Source organism: Lepus europaeus, chromosome 7, assembly GCF_033115175.1.
Source record: "Lepus europaeus isolate LE1 chromosome 7, mLepTim1.pri, whole genome shotgun sequence".
Classification (NCBI taxonomy): Eukaryota; Metazoa; Chordata; class Mammalia; order Lagomorpha; family Leporidae; genus Lepus; species Lepus europaeus.
In genome coordinates, this window is record NC_084833.1 from 3,880,280 (window position 1) to 3,907,940 (window position 27,661).

The window sequence follows — 27,661 nt, forward strand, 5'->3', positions numbered from 1 at the left end:
TCATGAGGGGCCGAGGCACCACCATCAACAAAGACAATCCCTAAAAGCATTAAGGAGCTAGAGGGGCAGGCAGCAAGAACTCAACACAACTTGCCAAAGATGCAAGAAGAAACCCTGACATTGTTTCTGGCTCCTAACGGGGAACATACCAACTAAAGACAAATGCAAACACAAGCTAGGAGCTGAGCACTGCTGAGGGAAAAGCCAAACTTTATAATTTAAGATCTGTTTTAACATGTGCCCACAAATCAGCCAAGAACCTTGTTAGAACAGAATCTGATTCTACAAGCCAGTAGGAAACCCGAGTGGACGGATTTCCAAGAGGTCCACACGTGATGAGTGGGACCACATTCGGACACCAGGAAATCCCCTGATGGTGGACGGATTAGTTCCGGATTCTCGCTGTCCCCACAAGCCACTCACAAATACCTACACCCCAGCCCTAAGGCGGCTGGCCAGGTGTTCCCACCTGCCTGCCTCTAGCCGAGGTCTTTGGTAACCTCTCATTTTCTCTGCTTCAGAAGCACACCTACTGCCCTGCCCTGGCACCACCCAATACCCTGCGAGCCCTCCTGTCTCTCCGTCTGGACCTTTCTGTCTTTGACTAAAATTACATATTCAACGTATTCATTCCCATAGAATGAGTACGTTCTGAGGTTCCAGAGTGAGTACTAAAGATGGACTGGACCAGGTAATGGTCCTGGAAGGCAGAGAAGGGAAAGACAGGGAGAAGAGAAGGGGCAGATGACTGCCTCGGAGAACCTACCCTCCTCTCTTCCCAAATTCCACCCAAAAGGCACACCCCTGAAATCGCCCCGTCTGAACGGTAAAGGAGGGCCTTTTCCAAGAGGGTTCCGCTCTCCTCCTGCTGCGGCCGGACTCCTGGCCACGCTGAGGAAGGAAGCCTCCTGCAGGAGTGGAGCTCCCGACCTTCTCAGGTCCTCTCTAAAAGCCAGACCCAGCCCTAAGACAAACACTTAACCCATTCCACCTCGCCACAGCCACAGAAGACCAAGCAGCAGAGGAAAAGATGCTCAATCACCCCACACACCTAGGGTGTGCCCACCCAGAGCCCCGTCCTCCAAACCCTGACCACCCCCACATTCGAACAACAGCCCTCTCGCCCTGCCCCTTGGCTGTCCACCTGAGTGGCACAGGACAGCCTGGCCGCTTCTCACGCCCGTGCCCGGTCAGCCGCAGGCCAGAGCTGTACTCACGTTCAGCACATCCTGCCTGGGCTGTGGAGGCTCGATGCAGGTCAGCAGCCGCAGCAGCAAGTCCATGATGGCAGACGTGCCTATGTGCTTGATGATAAGGTCTACGAAATCACGCTTCTTCTTCAGGAAGTCCACAATCTAGAGCGGAACAATGGAGACCTGAGAGACACAGAGTGCTCACACCCTGCCTACTGCTCCAAAATGCCTCCATCCCCGTAGGCTGAGACGCGGCAGGCACTGAACTAGGGCTAACATGTTCGACCGCCACGTTGGGCTGAGATGCACGTTCAAACCCCTCAGCAGGAAGTTTCCCAAGAGCAGCACAGAGTTCCTAACAAAATACAACGTAACAGAATCTCGTCTTTCTACTCAATTTTATTATTAATTCTCAGACTGTGGATCAGAAATGGAATATACCTATAAAGAACAAAAGAACATAGCATTTACAATTTATGTACATAAAGCAATTCCCTCAGACGTTGCACTAAAATACAGAATATTCAAAATCTCCATTATAGTCTAGGAAAAGAAAAAGAACATTCAGAGCGTAAAGATTTCTACTCCCGTCAGAATGATGAGATTGCCTTAAGGAGGGCGGCTGGCAGAGGGCTACAGAAGCGAGGCTCTGTCGCTGTGTCTCTTCGGCACTGGACTGCAGGGAGAGGGACGCTACTCCGCCCCCCAGCCTGGCGTGCTTTCCCACTTCTGCTCCTGTGCTCAAATCATCCGCTCCAAGTCCCTGGCACAGTGAGGCCATGCGGCAGCTGCTGTAACAGAATCGCGCTGAAGTCTCTCCGAGTCCCAGGGGGCAGGGACTACAACATTACAGATGAGGAACCCAGGGGTCAGACAGGTCAAGTACCTTCTAGAGCAAAAAGAGTGGCTGCCGTGGGATGTGAACTTAGATCTGAATGTACTGCGAAGCCACATCCCTCCATTATCCCGAGTAAGGAAGTCTAACAGCCAGAGAAATACAGGATTAACATCGCTTCTCTAGACAATGAGGTTTTAAACTCTGTGATAGAAATCTTCAAGAAATGACACAACTCAGTCCCGCGGTAGTTTTTTTTTTTTTTTTTTTTTTTTTGGTGGTGGTTGTTGTTTTTTGACAGGCAGAGTGGACAGTGAGAGAGAGAGACAGAGAGAAAGGTCTTCCTTTGCCGTTGGTTCACCCTCCAATGGTCGCCGCGGCTGGCGCACCACGCTGATCCGATGGCAGGAGCCAGGTGCTTCTCCTGGTCTCCCATGGGGTGCAGGGCCCAAGCACTTGGGCCATCCTCCACTGCACTCCCGGGCCACAGCAGAGAGCTGGCCTGGAAGAGGGGCAACCAGGACAGAATCCGGTGCCTCGACCGGGACTAGAACCCGGTGTGCCGGCGCCGCAAGGTGGAGGATTAGCCTAGTGAGCCGCGGCGCCAGCCTCCGTGGTAGTTTTTTAAAAGGACAGAACAGGAACGTTACATGTGACCCAAACACGTCACAATTTGGTGGCAGAAACACTGGGCCTGGAGTTAGAGGCACAGAGTACAGCCAGTGCTGCGGACGGTACAGCAAGGACAAGGACCTGTACCACGGATGGCACTGCTGAGGTGTGAAGCCACGTGACACGGAAGATACCTGCAGCTGGGCTTCCTGCTGGGCAGGCTCATAATGTGTCCACTGGTTGCGCCAGTCAAGTCTGGGCATGTCTCATTACTTCCAGCTGCACATACCTGAACACTGTCACATATCAAGACATTAACTTTAACAGGAAACCTTTATTTACGCTTGGGCCTAACTGGGCCTCTCACTATAGCTAAGAGAGCAAGGGCTGCCACCTGCTTGAGCTACGGCCAGGGAGCTAGGGCATGAACATGACGAGCAGCTGCTAGCTGTGTGGAACTGGCAGGGCTGACTTTGAGATCTAATACAAACACTCAGAGACCCCACAGTTCTAAGTGTATTCTTGCTCCCAGCATATGCACACTGGGTATCATGCCTTGCAAAATGGGGTTCCAAGTGAGGAGAACGGCCAGATGAAGCAGCACATCTCGGTACCAGCTCCGAGCACTTCTCAAGACCCACTGCAACAGCCAACAGCAGGGCAGTGTGGCGGCTCGCACTCCCCAGAGCAGCCAGAGGGCAGAGCAGGAAACAGTCGTGTGGGAGGAACCCCGACTTGGGATGACCGCCTACGACAGAGGAATTGTATTCTCTTCTTTTTCTTTTTTAATTAATTAATTTATTTTTTTTGACAGGCAGAGTGGACAGTGAGAGAGAGACAGACAGAGAGAAAGGTCTTCCTTTGCCGTTGGTTCACCCCTCAATGGCCGCCGCAGCTGGCGCGCTGCAGCCGGTGCACTGCACTGATCCGAAGGCAGGAGCCAGGTGCCTCCTCCTGGTCTCCCATGGGGTGCAGGGCCCAAGCACCTGGGCCATCCTCCACTGCCTTCCCGGGCCACAGCAGAGAAGCTGGACTGGAAGAGGAGCAACCGGGACAGAATCCGGTGCCCTGACTGGGACTAGAACCCGGTGTGCGGGCGCTGCAGGCAGAGGATTAGCCTGTTGAGCCGCGGCGCCGGCCCAGGAATCGTATTCCCGATACGTTTAGGAAGGTCATCTTCACTCAAGAGCAGGAGAGGACGCCACCGTCTTTCTCAAAATAAAATACGCATCTGTGCTGCCCGGGCACAAGACATGGCAGGGGCCCAGGAGAACTCACTTCCTCCTTGTGTGTGGACGGCAAGGACAGCACATTAGACCCTGTCTGCCACCTGGAAGGTGTCTGCCCACCTTCACCCAGACCCTCAGCCTGTGCGGCTGTTTAGTCTGCCGGGGTCTGCACTGCGCAGCTGGAGCTCCCACGGTTCCCTGGGTGCCCACTGCCATAAACTGACTCCGACCTCTTGGTAAGCAGAGCCTCTTCCACACCCATATCCACGAGCGCAGTGGCTGTCAAATTTTAGCACATTCAAGTCAGCTGGAACTAAATAAAAACTAAGTGCAAATCCAGGCTGCTGGGGCCCACTGCCAGTCATTTTTAACTCAGTAGTCTGGGGGGGAGGGGGGACTTAAGGCCTGTATTTCTTTTTTTTGACAGGCAGAGTGGACAGTGAGAGAGAGAGAGAGACAGAGAGAAAGGTCTTCCTTTGCCGTTGGTTCACCCTCTAATGGCCGCCGCGGTAGTAAGGCCTGTATTTCTAATAAAGTCTGAAGTGATTAGACGCTGCTGGCCCAGGGATCACACTTGTAGAACCACTGGACACAGAGAATTTCCCAAGTGCATCTGAATTAAGAACAAAGCAAAACAGGGTGAAGAGGAGGAGGAGGAAGGGGAGGAGGAAGGGGAGGAGGACAGGGCCCAACCACAAGACAACAGCAGAGCCACATCCAGATGTCTCAAGCTACGCATTTCAGCTTTTAAGTAAAATCAAAACAAAAATCACCATTTATAAAACCAGTCAGGAACTACATTTGTGAGAGAGCTTTCTGAGCTTCACTTGTTATCATCAAGAGGGAAAAACACAAAACAGAGCAATCATCCGGCAGCAGGAGGCCCCGAGAGCCCCGGCTTCTCCAACAGCGGGGCTGCGGCAGCTCCTCAATAGCCGGAGTCTCCTTAAACCGTGTGAACCAATTGGTGAGGCCGGAGCACCGGGGCACTGAGCACCGCACACGTCACGTGGGGGTACCCACCAGCCTATCAGCGTCACGTCAGTGCGCACAGACCGGGGCACTGAGCACCGCACACGTCACGTGGGGGTACCCACCAGCCTATCAGTGTCACGTCAGTGCGCACAGACCGGGGCACTGAGCACAGCACACGTCACGTGGGGGTACCCACCAGACTATCAGTCAGCGTCACGTCAGTGCGCACAGACCAGGGCACTGAGCACAGCACACGTCACGTGGGGGATACCCACCAGCCTATCAGTCAGCGTCACGTCAGTGCGCACAGACCGGGGCACTGAGCACAGCACACGTCACGTGGGGATACCCACCAGCCTATCAGTCAGCGTCACGTCAGTGCGCACAGACCGGGGCACTCAGCACCGCACACGTCACGTGGGGATACCCACCAGCCTATCAGTGTCACGTCAGTGCGCACAGACCGGGGCGCTCAGCACAGCACACGTCACGTGGGGGTACCCACCAGTCTATCAGCATCAAGTCAGTGCGCACAGACCGGGGCGCTGAGCACAGCACACGTCACGTGAGGGTACCCACCAGCCTATCAGTCAGCGTCACGTCAGTGCGCACAGACCGGGGCACTGAGCACAGCACACGTCACGTGGGGGTACCCACTAGCCTATCAGCGTCACGTCAGTGCGCACAGACCGGGGCGCTCAGCACAGCACACGTCACGTGGGGGTACCCACCAGACTATCAGTCAGCGTCACGTCAGTGCGCACAGACCGGGGCGCTGAGCACAGCACACGTCACGTGGGGGATACCCACCAGCCTATCAGTCAGTGTCACGTCAGTGCGCACAGACCGGGGCACTCAGCACAGCACACGTCACGTGGGGGATACCCACCAGCCTATCAGCGTCACGTCAGTGCGCACAGACCGGGGCACTCAGCACAGCACACGTCACGTGGGGGTACCCACCAGCCTATCAGTCAGCGTCACGTCAGTGCGCACAGACCGGGGCACTGAGCACAGCACACGTCACGTGGGGATACCCACCAGCCTATCAGTCAGCGTCACGTCAGTGCGCACAGACCGGGACACTCAGCACCGCACACGTCACGTGGGGGATACCCACCAGCCTATCAGTCAGCGTCACGTCAGTGCGCACAGACCGGGGCACTCAGCACCGCACATGTCACGTGGGGATACCCACCAGCCTATCAGTCAGCGTCACGTCAGTGCGCACAGACCGGGGCACTCAGCACAGCACACGTCACGTGGGGGATACCCACCAGCCTATCAGCGTCACGTCAGTGCGCACAGACCGGGGCACTCAGCACAGCACACGTCACGTGGGGGTACCCACCAGCCTATCAGTCAGCGTCACGTCAGTGCGCACAGACCGGGGCACTGAGCACAGCACACGTCACGTGGGGATACCCACCAGCCTATCAGTCAGCGTCACGTCAGTGCGCACAGACCGGGACACTCAGCACCGCACACGTCACGTGGGGGATACCCACCAGCCTATCAGTCAGCGTCACGTCAGTGCGCACAGACCGGGGCACTCAGCACCGCACATGTCACGTGGGGATACCCACCAGCCTATCAGTGTCACGTCAGTGCGCACAGACCGGGGCGCTGAGCACAGCACACGTCACGTGGGGGTACCCACCAGTCTATCAGCATCAAGTCAGTGCGCACAGACCGGGGCACTGAGCACAGCACACGTTACGTGAGGGTACCCACCAGCCTATCAGTCAGCGTCACGTCAGTGCGCACAGACCGGGGCACTGAGCACAGCACACGTCACGTGGGGGTACCCACCAGCCTATCAGCGTCACGTCAGTGCGCACAGACCGGGGCGCTCAGCACAGCACACGTCACGTGGGGGTACCCACCAGCCTATCAGTCAGCGTCACGTCAGTGCGCACAGACCGGGGCGCTCAGCACAGCACACGTCACGTGGGGGTACCCACCAGACTATCAGCGTCACGTCAGTGCGCACAGACCGGGGCGCTGAGCACAGCACACGTCACGTGAGGGTACCCACCAGACTATCAGCGTCACGTCAGTGTGCACAGACCAGGGCACTCAGCACAGCACACGTCACGTGGGGGATACCCACCAGCCTATCAGCATCACGTCAGTGCGCACAGACCGGGGCACTGAGTACAGCACACGTCACGTGGGGGTACCCACCAGACTATCAGCGTCACGTCAGTGCGCACAGACCGGGGCGCTGAGCACAGCACACGTCACGTGGGGGATACCCACCAGCCTATCAGTCAGCGTCACGTCAGTGCGCACAGACCGGGGCACTCAGCACAGCACACGTCACGTGGGGGATACCCACCAGCCTATCAGCATCACGTCAGTGCGCACAGACCGGGGCACTGAGTACAGCACACATCACGTGGGGGTACCCACCAGCCTATCAGCGTCACGTCAGTGCGCACAGACCGGGGCACTGAGCACAGCACACGTCACGTGGGGATACCCACCAGCCTATCAGTCAGTGTCAGTGCGCACAGACCGGGGCACTGAGCACAGCACACGTCACGTGGGGATACCCACCAGCCTATCAGTCAGCGTCACGTCAGTGCGCACAGACCGGGGCACTCAGCACCGCACACGTCACGTGGGGGTACCCACCAGACTATCAGTCAGCGTCACGTCAGTGCGCACAGACCAGGGCACTGAGCACAGCACACGTCACGTGGGGGATACCCACCAGCCTATCAGTCAGCGTCACGTCAGTGCGCACAGACCGGGGCACTGAGCACAGCACACGTCACGTGGGGATACCCACCAGCCTATCAGTCAGCGTCACGTCAGTGCGCACAGACCGGGGCACTCAGCACCGCACACGTCACGTGGGGATACCCACCAGCCTATCAGTCAGCGTCACGTCAGTGCGCACAGACCGGGGCGCTCAGCACAGCACACGTCACGTGGGGATACCCACCAGCCTATCAGTGTCACGTCAGTGCGCACAGACCGGGGCGCTGAGCACAGCACACGTCACGTGGGGGATACCCACCAGCCTATCAGTCAGCGTCACGTCAGTGCGCACAGACCGGGGCACTGAGCACAGCACACGTCACGTGGGGGTACCCACCAACCTATCAGTCAGCGTCACGTCAGTGCGCACTCAGGGCTGATAGCCACACTATTTTATCTTACAGAACCTGAGCTTAAGGCAAACTCAGAGGACTGAATCGACATCCCTGGGGGACCATGGCAGGGGACGGTCAGCCCTAATACTTACCTCTTGGAAAGCAATATTTACCTGTTCTGGTTTTCTGCTGATAAGAATACTTAGCACCTTGCTGAAGAAACTGGCAAGCAGTGGGTTGAGGGGGGGGTCGTTTAGGAGGAAGCTATATAATCTCATTAGCAAGGATTCATCCTCTCCCAGTCTATCATTCATCTGGGAGACATCGGAAGTGAGCAACTCACAAGATATATTTGGATACCTAGAAGAACAGGATACTCACATCATCATCTATGTAACAGTTCAAAACACAGAGTAAAACACAATCAGGAAGACTTCCTACAATTTTGTGCATACAACAAAATTAACTACTCAGAGTGAGACAATCATTTCAACCCATTTTGTCCAACCTCTATCGATTAAAATGAATTATCTACTTTAAAAATCTGTTCCTAAGCCAGGCTTTGCACTTTCCCTAAGCCAAAGGAGGCCACTCTGCAGGTCAAGGGCCTTCCCGGTCCTCGGGGAGAGCAGAGACTGGAGGTGGAAGCCACTGGGCTACAGCCCCAGCTCCCTGGTGTGGTGTGGACGCGGCACGGCTCAGACAACTGTGGAACTGCTGGTTCTCCAGGACTCTGTAAGGCACACAGCCCCCTACAATGACTCAAGGCACATGGCAGGACCAGAAACAGTCGCCTCTACTTTTAGATGGCTTGTAAAGCATATAAAAGTTGTTCTGGGAGTTTCTTCAAGTGTTCAATTTATAGTTCACCCTAAGAAAATGAATAACCTACTACACTCAGGAGGAGAACAAACCTGCGTTCCCCGGGGAGGAAGCTGTACACAAAAATGTGCCCTCCATGCAGCCTCCTAGGGATCAGGGAAGACACGGGCGCTTTCAGCACAGTCCAGACCTGCAGGACACAGGCCCACGGGCAGCAACGCCTGCTCTGGTCGCACCCCCACTTCTCAACAGCCTCAGACACGCTTGCCGCTGCTGACCACACGGCTCGGTCTCTGTACAACAGGCAGCACACGCTTCTCCACTCACTTCTTTGACCACAGTTTCTCACCTATTTTCCACAGTAACAATGGGGCCTCCAAGGCCAATCCAGATGACGCTCTGTCTGACCTGACCCACTTCCCTGCTCTCTTCTACTCCTCCCTGTCAGGAGGCCAGGACCCATTAGGAGCAATGAGCTCAGACCACACAGGCGACAAAATTGCCAAAAATGACCATATGACAAAAAAGACGCAAGGAATGCGGGCCAGAATGTGTGCAGGTAAGCAAGTGGCTCTCCGCTCAAGACCCCCGGCTCAGAGAGGGTCTGCTGTGACTTTTGGAACAGAAAGAAAGTGCACCTGGCAGCCTGTGGGCTCGAGAACCACATCGGCAAACAGTGGCTTCTGGGGGTCATGGCTCAGTCTCCCTCACTCTACCAAACACCAGCTGCACAACACCGCGATATAAACTCCCACCAAGACCCACAAACCCGGGGGCAGGACAGCTGCTGCACACGCTGCCACTACTCAGCGCCCCGGTTCAGCACCCACCTCCACCGCTTCCAAGCTGCACAACCTGCACAGCTCCCACAACCTCTCTGGGCCTCAGCTTCCGAGCTCCCGGCATCGAGACAACAGCTCATCTCGGGGAGGAGGGTAACACACAGAATGCCGAGAGGAGGCCTGGCGGAAAGGAGTGTCTAACGAGTGGCAGCTGTTCTAATTCCTCTTCCTCTTCCACCATAAAACTGCAAAAATGCAGTTTGCTGGAGGACCAGGGAGGGGTACACACTGCCTCAACTGGAAAAATGCTGGCAAGGACAGGATTAATGAGAGCAGACCCAATTCCAGCTGAAAACCGACTGCATGCGCACAGCCTCCAAACCCAGGGCGAGAGGAGCGGGCAGGGCAGGCTACAGGCATGGCCTAACCCAAGCAGCTGCCGAGTGGGGCCGGGCGCTACACAAAGCCCCGAGTTCTGGGCCAGAGCAGTCGCACCTATTCTCTTCCTCCCTCTCCGGCATTCCACAAGCGTCAGAGCACCTAGAGATGTCCTCCTCTCCAAGCCTTGGCAAAGGCCCTCGTCCCCCACGGCACGCTCTGACCTCACTTCTTTGGTCCTGGAGAAAACCCGAGAACCCAAGCCTATTGCACCAGGGCCCGTCTCCCCGGCATCACTTTCACCAGCCTATGTGAAAATGCTAGTTACTCGTCCCTCTCTCCACTACTGGGCCAGGAAAGGGCTAAAACAGCTGTTGCTGTTGTCTCCAGTTTCTCCTCGAAGGCGTTCCAGCCGCAGTTTCACTTTGGCCACCCCAAAGAACCTGTTCCCCTGGGGCCCATAATCTCCATGTCACAAACTCAGAGGCTCCCTCCGAGTCACGGCCCCAGCCCACTGTCCCTCTTTCCACTGGAGCCTGTCTTGCCGGCCACTCCCCTGGTCCTCTTCGGCTCCGGACTCAGCCGAGGTCTCCATCTGCAGTCTCGACGCCTTCCTTCCAGCTGCGTCAGCTCCCCAGTGGCCTCTGCCAGACTCCCGGCTCTGCGTGCCCCCGTCTGCCTGCACAGCGCCTCATCTGCACTCCACGTCTACAGGCATCTCAGACTGGGCCCGACCTGCCTCCCCCTGTGCCAGCCCCCTCAACACCATCAGGCCACACTGCCCTGCAACTGCCCGGGCCCAACTCCCTGCTCATTCTCGATTCTTTCCTGCCCACTCCATGCCTGGGAAGAAGCCCTTCCAGCGCTCACTTCCTCTACTACACCTGGTCTCAGGCCGTCAGAAGGCTCCGTTCTCTGCCCGGCACTGCAGCTTCCACCCGGCCCCTCCATCCCTACCCCTTGCTACATCCACAAAGCACACAGTTACCTGGAAGACAAAGTCGCCCAGCACTCACTCTCACTGTGACTGAACAAGCCAAGCTCTGTGTGGTGTGTCTCCAGGCCTACTGTGGCAGCTCGAGGCCTCTCCTCCCATCATGCTTTCTCTGGGGGGCACCAGGACTTCTGTACCCACTGTTCCCTCATCCTGGCTGTTCCCTTCATTCCTGTGTGGCCTTTGTAACGAGGCCTCCTCTGGACTCCCTCCTCCCACCCCATCACCTCTGGCAAGATTTTTCTGACAAACTCTAGTTTTCCTTTGTAGTCTACTGTACCCCAATAAAGCAGTTATACCATCATTCGGAAAACAAAGTCCTCAACTTCCTCAGATGACTTAAGTCGATCTCAACACTGAGAAGTTTCCAGACCTCATCTGAAATGCCCTCTGCTGGGGCTGCATGCATGGCACAGCACTGCCTTGCCCAGCCCGAGTCCTGCCCTCCAGAAGGCCATGGGTCAAATGCAGCAAAACGTGCTACCTGCCGGGCTGCCTGGTTTCGGATCCTGCCGCGTGTCACAATGGCGCGAGGGCACAGTGCTTGTCTGCAGGAAAGCAAGCACTTCAGCTAGGGGTGCCTGTTCCTCCCCACTCAGGAGCCGCCAATCCTAGGCAGGCCAGAGCTTGCTGGTGGAAGGACATGCCTCCTGGGTGGCCCCCATTCCAAACCCGTGCTCTCTGACCTGCACCCGCCCCCTCCATGACGGCCAGCACTAACCCCTGTGCGAGTTCACTGCGGAGTGACACCCAAGGCAGCACAGGGCCCACCTTTGGGAGGATGGGGAAACATTAGCATTTCTGCTCTCGTTAAGGCACTGGTCTGAGTGGAGGCTTCTACCGAGTACCAGGTGTCAACCTTAACGGCAGAGAACATGGTCCCCTCGAATGAGCAAGCCACCAGCAACCTGAAGCATTCGCAAGAAGTCTTCCCCGACAGCACGGTTCTCCTCAAGGGAAAACAGAGTCTGAAAAGAGGATGGCGACTGGGGAGAAGGGCAGAGGAGACACTACTGAAGTCCAAATCCTCACTGTCCCCTCGAGTCCTGAGGTTGTGTACGTCCAGGGAGGGGAAGAAAGGGCTGAGCACCTCAGCAGAGCGGCCTGCGCACAGATAATTCACTGCAGCTCCGAGAGCTCACGTGCTCAGTAAACAGGACGCGCAGGGCCGGCGCTGGGTCTTGCAGTTAAGCTCCCACGTGCCACGTCCGAGCGCCAGGCTCAGCTCTGACTCTAGTTTCCTGCGAATGCAGACCCCTGGGAGGCAGCCTCATGAGGGCTCTAGTGGGACCCCTGTCACCCCACTCCATCTGAGGAGTGAACCAGGGAAGGGAGCACTCTCTCTCACTACCTTTCAAGTAAACAGAAACAAATTCTTCAAGTTATACACGACAGCAGTGAAGAATGCTCACTGCACCATCGCTCTGCTTGTGGGCAGATGGCACTCGCGACGCGCAGGGAACTCCCCGGGAGCTATCCAAGGAGCTACCTGCTTAGTCAGCCACACTACATGCTCCAAAGCGCACACCCCACTGTGTGTGTACAGAAAGTGTGGCTTCACTGTTACCAGCAACGCTCTTCACAGGAAGGCTCCAACTCTGTCTGCATGGTGACCGAGGGGTCACAGACTCTCCAGGCTCCTACTTGCAAAGCTGGGACAATGCTTCCCTGAGTCGTCTTTCTAGTTTAGGAAACCTGGCCGCACTGTTCACAAAGCATGCTGCCGTCCCACGACCCATTCTGCCTGCATACAGGACACGCACTCGCAAACTCCTGGGGCTGCTGGGTTCGTCCTAGCACGGGTTCTGAGATGCACACAGCTGGGTGCTCGTGGCCACCTGACCTTCTGTAACCGGCTACACTGCACTGGGGAATGCCTGCACAGTAAGAACTACAATATTCTACCCCCATCTCACTCTCGTCCCACCCGGAAGAGAAGACTGAAGTTTCTTACTTGTATCTGATCTTTTCATCCATGTCTTGAGGCGGTTCTTCTATGATGAAGGAGACTAAATCTTCGAGACATTCTGCTTTTAATAGAAACTCTATAAGTTTGCGGTTCTGAGCTTTGCACTCCTGTAAAACATCTTCCTCATCCATCAACTCCTTCAGTGTCACATCTTCTCTCTCTAGAAGGGTGTCTATGTGGGATGATGAGTGAAGATCAAACTTCCAAAACATGCTGGTCTAAACAAAATGCAAAGAGTATTCATAAAACTTTAACTTCACATGTGAATTTTCCATAATGCAAAGGTTAGTTTTACAGTCTAAACTGCCAACGTGGCTCACACAGTACATGAGTTTCATACTGAACCTATAAAAGTCTTCACGAATGAGCGACAGCAGCAGGGTAGCTTTCCTTCTCAGAGAAGAAACTACTTTCATCAATAACTAACTTGACTTGAAAACACTCGAGGCTAAAATGCGGGACAGCCTGCAACATCAGTCACCCGCGCGTGGTTGCGGCTTTAACACCGGGCATGGAAGAAAGCAGCCCCACTCCCCACAGCCAGCGCGTTCTACAGCTGTGAACCAGCTCTTCTAGCCACGGGTAGCACTTCAGTAGCTGAAGTCAAAAAGGGTAAAACCCCATTGTTTTCTTAGTAAAGTAAGAACTGGAACCTGCTTCTTGAGACGTTACGGAAGCTGCTGCTCCCAAGAAGAACATCTGACAATCCAGACAATCACTCTAGCACTACACACACACACAGAGAGCAAGCTCAGCACCACCCCTACCTCTCTTCAGCTATGGAAACCTGAGGCTGGCTTCCGTGACACGCAACATACTCACTCGACTGCCACAAAGGAAACGTGAAACCAGGCTTATTCCTTGGACTGAAGGTGGCCACGAGGAGATCCTCCCAAAGGGCACTTCTGAGCAAAAGTGACAAGGGAACAGCACTGAACAAGGCCTGAGTGGCAACAGGGTCCTTCAGAAGTCATTGCTAATTGTCAGACACTCCCTGCTCGAGACCTGCAGAGTTCGGTGAGATGCTCCCTCCACACACCCTGAAATCCAAGCTCGGATCACGCATCACCAAAGAGGCAAGGTCACACTCACAAGTATTCTAAAGAGCAGGTTCTAAAGGGAAGGAGGCTGCGGTTGGCTTTATCTCATGCTGAGCACACGTCTTGATCCGTATGTTAAATCCATGCATATGAGGAGGTCAGGTACAAATCCACCATGATTTGATGCTGTTGTGAACATCTGGCTCAAAACTAATTTTTTTTTTTTTTTAAAGAGAGATCCTGGAGGGTAAGACTTATTCACACTGATGGATTCAGGAAAAAAGATGAGGACTGTAGGCCTTGGGAGACTTATAAAGGGGCTGGTGCCATGGCTCAATAGGCTAATCCTCCGTCTGCGGTGCCAGCACACCGGGTTCTAGTCCCAGTTGGGGCGCCGGATTCTGTCCCAGTTGCTCCTCTTCCAGTCCAGCTCTCTGCTGTGGCCCAGGAGGGCAGTGGAGGACGGCCCACGTGCTTTGGCCCTGCACCTGCATGGGAGACCAGGAAGAAGCACCTGGCTCCTGGCTTTGGATTGGCGCGGTGCGCCGGCCACAGCAGCCATCGGGGGGTGAACCAACGGAAAAGGAAGACCTTTCTCTCTGTCTCTCTCTCTCACTGTCCACTCTGCCTGTCAAAAAAAAAAAAAGACTTATAAAGGTATACTCAATTCATATGCTAGGTTGGGGACATCAGGCTTTACCAGCAAGTTACGATCATGGTATTTGTGTGGAGTTTGAAGGAAGCTTTATAAAGTTCCTTAGGGAACAAGTTTTGCCAAAGGACACAATGAAATACAGAGGGTATCATAAAAGCTGTCCCTGGAGCTGGTGGTGTGGTGTGGTGTAGCAGGTAAAACCATATGAGCACTGGTTTGTGTCCCAGCTGTCTCTACTTCCGAACCAGCCCCGTTAATGGCCTGAGAAATCAGCAGAAGATGGCCCAGGCGTGTGGGCACCTGCCACCCACAAGGGAGACTCCCCAAATGAAGCTCCTGGCTTTGGCCTGGGAGCCCAGGCTATCACAGCCATCTGGAGGAGGGACCCAGCAGATAGCTCGCTCTAATTAATCTGACTTAAAAAAAAAAAAAAGTTGTGGGGGCTGAAGCTAGGGGTAAAGCTGCCACCTTCAGTGCTGGTATCTCATATGGGCGCTGGTTCAAGACCCAGTTGCTCCAATTCTAATCCAGCTACCTGCTAACAACCTAGGAAAACAGCAGAGGATTGTCCAAGTGTTTGGGCCACTGCATCTATGTGGTATACCTGGAAGAACCTCCTGTCTCCTGGCTTCAGTCTGGCCCAGCTCTGTCCACTACAGCCATTTGGGGAGAGAACCAGCAGATGGAAGATATCCCACTCTCTGTCTCTATCTTTTTCTCTGTAACTCTGCCCTTCAAACAAATAAATAAATCTTAAAAAAATAAAGAGTTGTCCTGTCTTACAAAACTTTAAAAAATGCTTCAATGCAATGCAACATGGCAGTATGTTCGCATCAGTTAGCAGCAACAGAACCAAGACACGTCAAACAGAATGGGTGTGTGGGACTGACAGCACCTCGATCTGGGAGACGACACCAAGCAGGAGCGCAGAGTACGCACACAGCTGTCTCCTTCCTCTGAATGGTGACATTGACAATGACGTGTAGACGACATCACAGAACACTCAGGAACGAGCACCACACTCCTAGGCTAACACGTGGCCTCTGCTGCAGAGGGCGCTGGCAGGGACAACATTTTTGCCAGTGAAGGAAACGAACAACCTATTTCTAAGACAGCTACTAGGAAGTACATGCAAAAATGAGACACAAGGCACGGGGGAAAGTCAGGGGATCTTAGACATAACCACTTTTTTGGGCTTCAGATTTGTGAGAAACGGCAAACAAAAAACAGATAATTACATCATTTTAACCTACTAAAATGGACACCAAAGAACAACTCCAAAAGAAGAAAGGGGAAAGCAGAGTTTTAGTCCTGCCAAGAGGAAGGCGAGAAGCCGCCCTTTGTCAGGGCCACGTCCAGTGCTGCGGGAAGAAGTAACATGGCTGGTTTATCCACAAATTTTTCTAAACCACAAATTCTTTACAAAAGTGTATTTTTTTTTTTTTTTTTTTTGGACAGGCAGAGTGGACAGTGAGAGAGACAGAAAGAAAGGTCTTCCTTTGCCGTTGGTTCATCCTCCAATGGCCGCCGTGCTGCGGCTGGCGCACCGCGCCGATCCGAAGCCAGGAGCCAGATGCTTCTCCTGGTCTCCCATGGGGTGCAGGGCCAAAGCACTTGGGCCATCCTCCACTGCACTCCCGGGCCACAGCAGAGAGCTGGACTGGAAGAAGAGCAACCGGGACAGAACCGGCGCCCCGACGGGGACTAGAACCCTGGGTGCCGGCGCCGCAAGGCGGAGGATTAGCCTAGTGAGCTGCGGCGCCGGCCACAAAAGTGTATTTTTAACCACACTTAGTAGTAAAGCTTGTGATGACTAAAATAGCTCTGAACTCTAAGCACAAATTAATGTACACTGGTCTTTTAAGGATATAAATAAGTGTGAGTTCTGATTTGGCTGAAGTAGCAAAATCACCTTAAAGAACCCCCAAAAGCCAACCATTCCTGTCAATCCCTTGCCTTCAACTCTGCTCCCAGGATCTCCACAGATGGCCTGAGAAGCTACCAGACTCACACCTCCCCAGACCTCCCATGCTGTTACCAGGTCAGGGCATCCTTAGTCTGAAGTCAGATTCCTCATGCGTCCATATTCTCTCCACTTGAAGTCAGCAGAGTAAGCAGAGTGCAAAACAGAATCTGAAGCTTTAAAAAAATTAAGTGTTGGGGCCAGCAGTGGCACAGTGGGTTAAGCCAACACCTTCAACGCTGGTACCCTTTATGAGCACAGGTTCGAGTCCCGGCTGCTCCACTTCCTACCCAGCTCCCTGCTAATGCACCTGGGAGAGCAACAGAAGATGGCCCAAGTGCTTGGGCCCCTGCCACCCATATGGGAGACCTGGATGGAGTTCCAGGATCCTGGCTTTGGTGGGGCCCAGTCCCAATTGGGAATTGGACCAGGAGTAGAAGGGTGGAAGAGCAATCTCTCTATTTCTCTCTACCCCTCTCCAACTCTGCCTTGCAAAGAAATAAATAAAAATAAATCTTAAAAAAATTAAGTTTCATTTCAGGTAGCAAGTCTACTTTTTGCAATTTTTTTTTTTTTAAACAGATAGAGTTAGTGAGAGAAGACAGAGAAATGTCTTCCTTCTGTTGGTTCACTCCCCAAATGGCCGCCATGGCTGGAGCTACCCCGATCCAAAGCCAGGAGCCAGGAGCTTCCTCCTGGTCTCCCAAGGGGATGCAGAGGCCCAAGCACTTGGGCCATCCCCCACTGCCCTCCCAGGCCACAGCAGAGAGCTGGACTGCGAGAGGAGCAACTGGGACTAGAACCCGGCGCCTATATGGGATGCCGGCACCGCAGGCAGAGGATTAACCAAGCCACAGCACTGGCCCCTACTTTTTGCAATTCTATACATAAAGGCCAAGTATAATTAAAAATACCAAGAATAAAGCAAATCTGATAGCAAGTACTTATTATCAGCTAATTATAAACAGGATACATCCATCAATCAAGTGGAAACTATAGATGTCTACAAAGTAGGCAGAGTCACACTTCTCAACTATGAATCAAGAAATGATTTATCTACCTCAAGTGAAAACCAACTTCCAAATTCTTATCCTTTCAAAGGAAAGTTATTAAATACTAGATTTATAAGCACACAGAGAGAGAGAAAGAGAGAGAGAGAGAGAGAAAGAGAGAGAGAGAGAGAGACTGATAATTAGTTATGATGCAGTAAGAACAGGAGTTGGAAAACAGACCAAATCCAGCCCACAGCCTGCCAGCTAAGAATGGTTTTGATATTTTAAAAGGGTTGTTTTAGAAAAAAGAAGAATGTGTGAAAGAGATCATCTGTAGCTCACAAGGCCCAAGGTATTTCCTACCTGGTCCCTTCTATAAAAGTACAGTGTCCCTGTCCCCAGTAAAGCTCACTGGTGCCCTGCCCTGTGCCCCAGGCTGGTGGTACAGGTGGCACACTGCCTCCACGCTCCCCTTCCTGGGGCGCTCTCTGACGCTGTTCTTGCCAACCTGGTGGGCAGGTAAGCACGACCACTTGACAGTCTTCTCCAATGCTCCAGGAGCCATAAACCTCCAGGTTCTTTCCTCCTACAGCTGCCTAGATGCTCAGGACCAAAAAGAGCACCATGGAACTGGGGAAGCCAAGACACTGCGAGAGAGCTTGCTGCTGGCCTGAGCACCTGCTCTGGCTGCCACCCAGAGGAAGCGCAGTCTCAATGGCGAAGCACCACACAGCTGGCCTGTGTCTCCCGAGACACGGCCTACCTACTGATGATGTCCTGGAATCAAACCCCAGGTCCTGAGTTCAGGAGTCTGTTTTACTACATTTACTGTAAGCATCATACTTTTTTTTTTAAAAATAAAGATATTCTCATTTGAGTGGCAAAGTTAAGAGAAAGGGGAGGGACAGCTAAAGAAATCTTCCATCTGCTGGTTCACTCCCCAGATGGCCACATCTAGGCCAGGCCCAAGCCAAGAGCCTGGAACTCCATCCTGGCGTCCCACCAAGTGGCAAGGGCCCAAGTACTCAGGTCATGTTCCATGGCCTTCCCATGCACATGGGTCGGAGTGGAGCAGCCAGGCCTGGAACAAGCATCAGGTGGGATGCTGGCGTCTCAGCAGCGGCTTGACCCAGTGCATCACAATGCCGGCCCCCTGCAAGACGCTTCGAATGCAACTATCTGATGTAAAATGACTAACGCCTCGTGCTCTCCACTATCCTGAGCCAGAACAGCATTTTTCCAATGAGAACACTTTGAAATACACATCTTGACAGTTTATTTTCTTTACACTAAGTATAGTACAAATTCAAAAAAACAAAAAATAGCCACAGTAACCTCCTCAGGCAAGTCTCATGTATTTTATCTTTCAGCCAAACCGCAAGCTGACTGAAACAGGGCACTGGTGCGTCAGTCACTGGGCTGGGTCCTTGCTTCCACTGTGTCCTCTGCAGTAGAAGGAAGCCAAGTATGAAGCAGCTGTGCCCCACACTCCACCCAAGACGGAGTCCTTTTACAAAATACAACCACTGGCCGGCACCGCGGCTCACTAGGCTAATCCTTCGCCTGCGGCGCCGGCACACCGGGTTCTAGTCCCAGTTGGGGCGCTGGATTCTGTCCTGGTTGCTCCTATTCCAGTCCAGCTCTCTGCTATGGCCCGGGAAGCCAGTGGCGGATGGCCCAAGTGCTTGGGCCCTGCACCCACATGGGAGACCAGGATAAGCACCTGGCTCCTGGCTTCGGATTGGTACAACGCCGGCTGTGGCGGCCATTAGGGGAGTGAACCAACGGAAGGAAGACCTTTGTCTCTCTCTCTCTCACTGTCTATAACTCTCTCTCTGCCTCTCTCTCGCTAACTCTGCCTGTCAAACCCCCCCCCCAAAAAAAAAAAAAAAAACCAGCTACTCTGAGAGACTCAGGGAACTAAAAACGCCAACAGCTTATTTTCAGTGAACCAATCACTGAGAGAGAGTTTGGTAAAAACCACTATCCTTCCTTCATCTTTCTTCAAGATCCTAGAGCTGTTAAAAGTTGGATTAAGCAGTTTGCAAATGGCATTTTCTCCATAGCGGCAGGAGGTGAAGGGAGCAGGTGGCTGGGGAGTCGCCCGCTACTTGCCAGTGTCCCTCACGTTCTCCAGAAAAAGCTGTCCCTGTACAGAGCAGGACCAAAGGACTCACTGTGCAGTGAATGTCTTCATCTTCGGTCACACGCTTTACCCTATGAACTGACTGAAATAATTCATGCACCCGCGCCCGACCCCTTTCTTTCTGGGAGCAAGGAGGCTCCCCAGCCCTGACCCGAGGAGCCGGTATGGCGATGTGGGGACATCATTTGCAAAGGGCAGGACGGCAGCTCTGCTCCGGCACTGTCAGCAGACACCAGCAGCAGCACTGAGGGACCCAACCATGGTTCAAGTGCACCACCTACACCACTTCTTCTCTTTCCACAACAACTTTAGGAGTGCTACATACCGGACACGAACTTCAATACCAGCTCCACTGCCGACCAGCTAACTTCATCCAGCCCAGCACATCACAAATGGACGCTACTGTGCAACAAACACGCCCAGGGAGGAAGTCCTTGCGCTGTACGGCAGCGCCTCCCACACTCTGCTGGGCACAGGAGCCACCTGGCCGTCTCGGCACCCATCCCAGTTTGGACTCACACAAGCAGGGCTCAGGCCTGAGATCTGTGTCTTGAGCACAACCCCAGAGGCTGCTGCTGCCCCGTCCTGTTACTCGTAAACCGTGTATGTCTTCACAGACCGCTATAGCACAGGAACCACGGAAGCCAGAGAAGCATGCTAGTGCAAACCTGCAACTGTTATTACTTCAACAACTCCCTCGAGACAGGCTGGTTAGTGCGTTTTCATTCAACAAACCAAAGGCATGCACAACACACTATGACTCTCCCGTAGGAGCCCAGGAAACGACGACGCATGAACAACCTACCCCAAACGAGCAGCAAACTGCAGGCACAGCAAGGAAGAACCTCAACTTCCCGCTCACATGAGCGCCTCCCGCTTCACTCTGGGAGCCTCCGGTCCAGGCACGAGGAGCTACACAGCCCCGAGCCGACACCTGTCGACCGTGGAAATCTGTACCCAGGACTGGCTGGGCCTAGGGTAAACTGTGCACAGATCCCAAGAAGGTTCCAGTGTGCTGATGAACTCCAGCACAGACACAGCAGAGCACGAATGCGAGCAGCTGGCGCGGGCCTGTGCGCCTGCATGGCCCACGCTGGGGGAAGGGCTCACGAGGCAAGGCTGGGGTCCCGGATCCAAGGGGAGCACCTCATCTCAAACGCAGAGCTGGCAATGAAGGCACAGGAGACATTCCTACTGGAGCTGCAAGCCAGCTGCAATGTATGCAGTTTGTGCACAGAGCACAACAGAAGCGGCAGCTGCTTCTGCCCAGGTTCACACACAACACACACCTAACACTGCTTCTTTAAACTATGTTATGAAGGGAACTCTACGTGATCTTAAAGGCATACAAGCACGCACTGCCCAACCTCCACTTCTATATCCCAAGCATCCTTTCAGCAAGCCCCAGAGGTGCTTTCTCTTGCTGCTATTACACTGTGGTATCCTCTTCTATTTCTTCCTTTAGGATTTTGTAATTCTCATCGTAGAGATCTTTAACATCCTTGGTTAAGTTAAGCTTTTGGGAGAATGGACATTATGATGATATTGATTCTTCCAATCCATGAGCATGGAAGATTTCTCCATTTTTTGGTATCCTCTTCTATTTCTTTCTGTAAGGTTTTGTAGTTTTCATCATAGAGATCTTTAACGTCCTTGGTTAAGTTTATTCCAAGGTATTTGATTGTTTTTGTAGCTATTGTGAATGGGATTGATTTTAGAAGTTCTTCCTCTGCCGTGGCATTGCCTGTGTATACAAAGGCTGTTGATTTTTGTGCATTGATTTTATATCCTGCTACTTTGCCAAACTCTTCGATGAGTTCCAATAGTCTCTTAGTAGAGTTCTTTGGATCCCCTAAATAATCATATCATCTGCAAAGAGGGATAGTTTGAGTTCTTCCTTCCCAATTTGTATCCCTTTAATTTCTTTTTCTTGCCCAATAGCTCTGGCTAAGACTTCCAGAACTATATTGAAGAGCAGTGGTGAGAGTGGGCATCCCTGTCTGGTACCAGATCTCAGCGGAAATGCTTCCAACTTTTCCCCATTCAATAGGATGTTGGCCATGGGTTTTTCATAAATTGCTTTGATTGTATTGAGGAATGTTCCTTCCATACCCAGTTTGCTTAAGAGTTTTCATCATGAAAGGGTGTTGTATTTTATCAAATGGTTTCTCTGCGTCTATTGAGAGAATCACATGGTTTTTCTTCTGCAGTCTGTTAATGTGGTGTATCACATTGATTGTTTTGCGAACACTGAACCATCCCTGCATACCAGGGATAAATCCCACTTGGTCTGGGTGGATGATCTTTCTGATGTGTTGTTGCATTCTACTGGCCAGAATTTTATTGAGGATTTTTGTATCTATGTTCATCAGGGATATTGGTCTGTAATTCTTTCAATGCTGCATCTTTTTCCGGCTTAGGAATTAAGGTGATACTGGCTTCATACAAAGAATTTGGGAGGATTCCCTCTTTTTTGATTGTTCTGAGTAGTTTGAGAAGAATTGGAGTTAGTTCTTCTTTAAATGTCTGGTAGAATTCAGCGGTGAATCCATCTGGTCCTGGGCTTTTCTTTGTTGGGAGGGCCTTTATTACTGTTTCAATTTCTGTCTCAGTTATGGGTCTGTTTAGGTTTTCTATGTCTTCCTGGTTCAATTTAGGTAGACTGTATGTGTCCAGGAATCTGTCCATTTCTGATAGATTTCCCTGTTTGCTGGCATACAAGTCCTTGTAGTAATTTCTGACTCTTTTTATTTCTGTGGTGTCTGTTATTCCGTTTCCTTTTTCATCTCTGATTTTACTGATTTGGGTCTTTTCTTTTTTGTTAGTTGGGCCAATGGGGTGTCAATTTTGTTTATTTTTTCAAAAAACCAGCTCCTCGTTTGGCTGATTTTTTGTAATTTTTTTTTTATTCAATCCTGTTGATTTCTTCTCTGATTTTAATTATTTCTCTTCTCCTACTAGATTTGGGTCTGGTTTGCTGCAGTTTTTCTAGATCCTTGAGATGCATTGAAAGCTCATTTATTTGGTGCCTTTCCAATTTCTTGATGGAGGCACCTATTGCTATAAACTTTCCTCTCAACACCGCTTTTGCCGTATCCCATAAGTTTTGATATGTTGTGTTGTTTGATTTCTCTTTTGATTTCTTCTATGACCCAGTGTTCATTCAGGAGCATGTTGTTCAATCTCCATGTGTTTGCATACTCTCTAGGGATTCCTGAGTTGCTAATTTCCACCTTCATTCCGCTGTGGTCTGAGAAGCTGCATGGTATGATTCTGATTCTTTTAAATTTTCTGAGACTTGCTTTATGGCCTAGTATGTGGTCAATTCTAGAGAAGGTTCCATGTACTGCTGAGAAGAATGTAAAATCTTTAGATGTAGGATTGAAAATTCTGTAGATATCTGTTAGATCCATTTGGGCAATAGTGTCAATTAAATCTGCTATTTCCTTGTTGATCTTCTGTCCGGTTGATCTGTTTCTGAAAGTGGAGTACTGAAGTCCCCCAGTACTACTGTATTAGAATCTAAGTCTCCCTGTAAGTCCCTTAACATACCTTATAAATAAACTGGTGCCCTGTAATTAGGTGCATATACATTTATAATAGTTACATCTCCCTGTTGAATTGAACCCTTAATCATTATATAGTGTCCCTCTTTGTCTCTCTTAACAGTTTTTGTGTTAAATTTTATTTTGTCTGATAATAATATGACTACACCTGCTTTTTTTTTCATTTCTGTTGGCATGGAATATCTTTTTCCAACCTTTCACTTTCAGTCTGCATGCATCTTTGTTGGAAAGATGTGTTTCTTGCAGGCAGCAAATAGATGGGTTTTGTTCATTAATCCATTCAGCCAGTCTGCACCACACATAACACACATGAGCTTAAATAAAACATGCATCCAAACATTATTTCTTTTGCTACTAAATCTTTAAAATCCAGTGTGGGGGCTGGCACTGTGGCGCAGCGGGTTAATGCCCTGGCCTGAAGCGCCGGCATCCCACATGGGCGCCAGTTCTAGTCCCAGCTACTCCTCTTCCGATCCAGCTCTCTGTAAGGCCTGGGATAGCAGTAGAAGATGGTCCAAGTCCTTGGGCCCCTGCACCCACATGGGAGACCCAGAAGAAGCTCCTGGCTCCTGATCAGCGCAGGTCCGGCCATTCTGCCATCTGGGGAGTGAAGCAGTGGATGGAAGACCTCTCTCTCTGTCTCTACCTCTCTCTGTAACTCTGTCTTTTTTTTTTTTTTTTGGACAGGCAGAGTGGATAGTGAGAGAGAGAGAGAGAGAGAGAGAGAGACAGAGAAAGGTCTTCGTTTTTGCCGTTGGTTCACCCTCCAATGGCCGCTGCGGTCAGCTCATCACACTGATCCGAAGTCAGGAGCCAGGTGCTTCTCCTGGTTTCCCATGCGGGTGCAGGGCCCAAGCACTTGGGCCATCCTCCACTGCACTCCCGGGCCACAGCAGAGAGCTGGCCTGGAAGAGGGGCAACTGGGATAGAATCCGGCGCCCCAACCGGGACTAGAACCTGGTGTGCCGGCACCGCAAGGCGGAGGATTAGCCTGTTAAGCCACGGCGCCGGCCTGTAACTCCGTCTTTCAAATAAATAAAAATAAATCTTTAAAAAGAAAATCCAGGCTGGCGCCGTGGCTCACTAGGCTAATCCTCCGCCTTGCGGCGCCAGCACACCGGGTTCTAGTCCCGGTTGGGGCACCAATCCTGTCCCGGTTGCCCCTCTTCCAGGCCAGCTCTCTGCTGTGGCCAGGGAGTGCAGTGGAGGATGGCCCAAGTGCTTGGGCCCTGCACCCACATGGGAGACCAGGAGAAGCACCTGGCTCCTGCCATCGGATCAGCGCGCTGCGCCGGCCGCAGTGCACCTACCGCGGTGGCCATTGGAGGGTGAACCAACGGCAAAAGGAAGACCTTTCTCTCTGTCTCTCTCTCTCACTGTCCACTCTGCCTGTCCAAAAAAAAAAAAAAAAAAAAAATCCAGTGTGGGTTTTTGCTTACAGGACATCTTAATTTGGACTTGCTACATTTTAAATCCTCAAGAGACATATCTAGCCATTGACTGCTATACTGGACAGCACCACTCTTATTTTATATATATATATTTTTGAATTTTTGAATCATAGTTGTAGTTAATATTATATATATAAACTATAATTATGATTCAAAGTCTCTCTGTTGATACTAAAATAGTCCCTCCCAATCTCCTTCCACAAGGCCAACCATTAACCAAAGGACCTATGTGGGGTGGGAGAAGTTATGGGACATGCTTTTTCCTTTCTTGCTGGGACAAGTTCCAGCTGCTCCACTTCCAATCCAGCTCCCTGCTAACGGCCTAGGAAAAGCAAAGGAAGATGGCCCAAGTGCTTGGGTCCCTGCCACCCACATGGGAGACCCGAAGGAAGTCCCTGGCTCCTGACTTCAGTCTGGCTCAAGCTCTGGCCCTTGCAGCTACTTTGGGAGTGAACCAGTGGATGGAAGACCTCTCTTTCTCTCCCTCTCTGTAAACTCTGACTTTCAAATAAATACACATCTTTTAAAAATACAAATGCACAAGAAAAACCACGTATACTCCCTTTTAAAAAAGGATTTATTTATTTGTTTGAAAGTCAGAGTTACAGAGAGAGAGGAGAGGCAGAGAAAGAGAGAGAAAGGTCTTCCCTCCGCTGGTTCACTACCCAGATGGCCGCAACGGCCAGAGCTGAGCTGATGCGAAACCAGGAGCCAGTAGCTTCTTCCAGGTCTCCCACGCGGTGCAGGGCCCAACCATCCTCTACTGCTTTCCCAGGCCATAGCAGAGAGCTAGATGGGAAGTGGAGCAGCTGGGTCTTGAACCGGCGCCCATATGGGATGCCGACACTTCAGGCCAGGGTGTTAACCCACTGTGCCACAGTGCTGGCCCCATCATGTATATTCTTAAGATACAACGACTTTAGGGTGGGAGTTGGGGGCAGGTCCAGCATTGTGGTGCAGCTTCTGCTACCTGGAATGCTGGCATCCATATGAGCACTGGTTCAAATCCCAGCTGCTCTACTTCTGATCCAGCACCCTGCTGATGTGCTTGGGAAAGTAGCAAGTGACAGCCCAGGTGCTTGGGTCCCTGCACCCACATGGAGACCGGGATGGGGATGGAATTCCAGCTTCTTAGCATCAGCCTGGCCCCATCCCAGCCACTGCAGTTCACCTGAAGGTGAACCAGCAGATGGACGCTCTCCTCTGTTCCTTGCCTTTCAAATAAATTAAATAAATAAAGCTTAAAAAACAACTTGGGCAGGTATTCTGCCATTCAATGAGATCACAAGAAAATTAAAACTTTCTTAGTCTGTAATATCTAGGAATATTTCTAGAATAATTAATGGAGAGGGTTTACTCTTGAGTCAGGAGGGACATGGACACAGGTGGATCCTTACAGGTTTAGATTTACCTAGAAAATTTACAACCAGACAGATGTCTGTGCATTTACTTCATTCTATAATTCAAAAATATAGCAAGAACAATAAAAATGCCTGGCTCGCTCACACATGCTGGGAAACAATAGTATGTGATCCATGTGAATAAGAAAAGCAGACTCCCCCTCATCCGGAGAACGGAGTGCAGGTGCCCTCCCTTAGGACCCAAACGACTGGCAGCAGCCAGACCCCAGGCCCTGGTGGGGCTTAGAGGGCAGGGCAGCCGGAACCGTGCTGCTGCAGGGCTGTTCTCAGTGGCTCGGGGACCCGCGCTGTATCCAGACACTCGGGCCACAGGGACTTCTCCCCAGGATGGGATCCACAGGTGCGGGGCACGTGATTAGCCTGAAAGATCAGATGGGGAACTGTGGGTTCAAGGGTTTGGTGGTTGCTGAAGCCACCAAGCAGGGGAGGGAAGCATCTACAAACAGGAGGACGCAGGGCCACTCTGCTGGGAGGCCACCCTCAGCGCACTCAGTGACGGTACACTGCCTGGGACAGCGAAGCTCACCCCACAGACACGTGGGACACAGAGTGCCACTCTAGCCTTCGGAAACAGTTCTCATCAAGTACTAAGGAAAGAAAACACAGAACCGCCAGAAAAGCCGCCGTGGGGCTGCCCCTCCTTCTCACTGAGGGTTCAGAGGTACCTGACTCGTGCCCCCCCGCCCCAGGAAGTCCCTGCCAGGGCGCCTTGTGGCGTCGGTGTGCAGGCTCAGAGCCAGTGTGTCTGCTCTGCAAGTGCTTCAGCAGAAGCTGGGCCAGAGGCGGTCATTTCTGCGCATTCCACAACCTTCCCGTGCCCACTGGGAACTTCTCTGGCATCTCGGTCTTTCTCTGGAAGCAGTGGGCGAGGGGGTCAAGTCCATGTGACACGTGCTGTCTCGGTCAACACCAGCATGCACTGCACCACCAGTGACAGCCTCCAACCCTTACAGAGGCCCTGAGGCCGTGCTGCGGCCAATGCAGGTGCCACTTCAGAAACTGAGATCCCATCCAGGTACCGCTCCTCCTCCGGCACCACACAGGACCCCGCCTCGGCGCTCTCCTTGGCTCCTGAGCTGTCTTCAAGACCAGCGCTGCGCATTTCCATCCCGCCTTCGGAGTCCCCAGCTACCCTCAGAACACAGACCCCTACGCCCGCCACGGGCCGACTCCAAACACAAGGCTAAGATGTGAAGAGCAAAGCAGGAGGCAGGACTTTACCGCCCACTTTACCGTTACGTTTACTGTTCTCTGCCAACCAAGAAGTCCAACCTTACTTTTGCACACCGGTTCAAATTCAACCAACAATGTGTTGTATAGTAATGGATAACAACGTGTTCCTCCACAAATTTTCAGTATGAAAACTTGAAGTGTACTTGAACTCCTGTGCCTCTTTTTCTACAATTTCAAAGGCTTCAGCTCCAGTCACACAAAGCATAGGTTATTTAGAAGACATGGGTTACCTATAGGTTATCTATACTTGTTTTTTAAGTGTGATTGAGGGCCGCTGGGGAGGAAGGCAAGCGACGAGGAT

General features: G+C 52.1%; 1 protein-coding gene across 8 annotated transcripts in view; it reads right to left on the reverse strand.

The window, feature by feature from the left end:
- The window catches only part of PPP6R3 (protein phosphatase 6 regulatory subunit 3), a 148,571-nt gene that overhangs the window by 60,312 nt on the left and 60,598 nt on the right, over window positions 1–27,661 (reverse strand). For all 8 annotated transcript variants that reach the window (XM_062195708.1, XM_062195707.1, XM_062195706.1 and 5 more), the window contains exons 3-5: window positions 12,879–13,111; window positions 8,122–8,308; window positions 1,218–1,355 (exon numbers count right to left, since the gene is read on the reverse strand). In XM_062195708.1, the coding sequence (XP_062051692.1) occupies window positions 1,218–1,355; window positions 8,122–8,308; window positions 12,879–13,105 (552 nt within the window). In that variant the 5' untranslated portion in view covers window positions 13,106–13,111. The remainder of the gene's footprint in view (window positions 1–1,217; window positions 1,356–8,121; window positions 8,309–12,878; window positions 13,112–27,661) is intronic.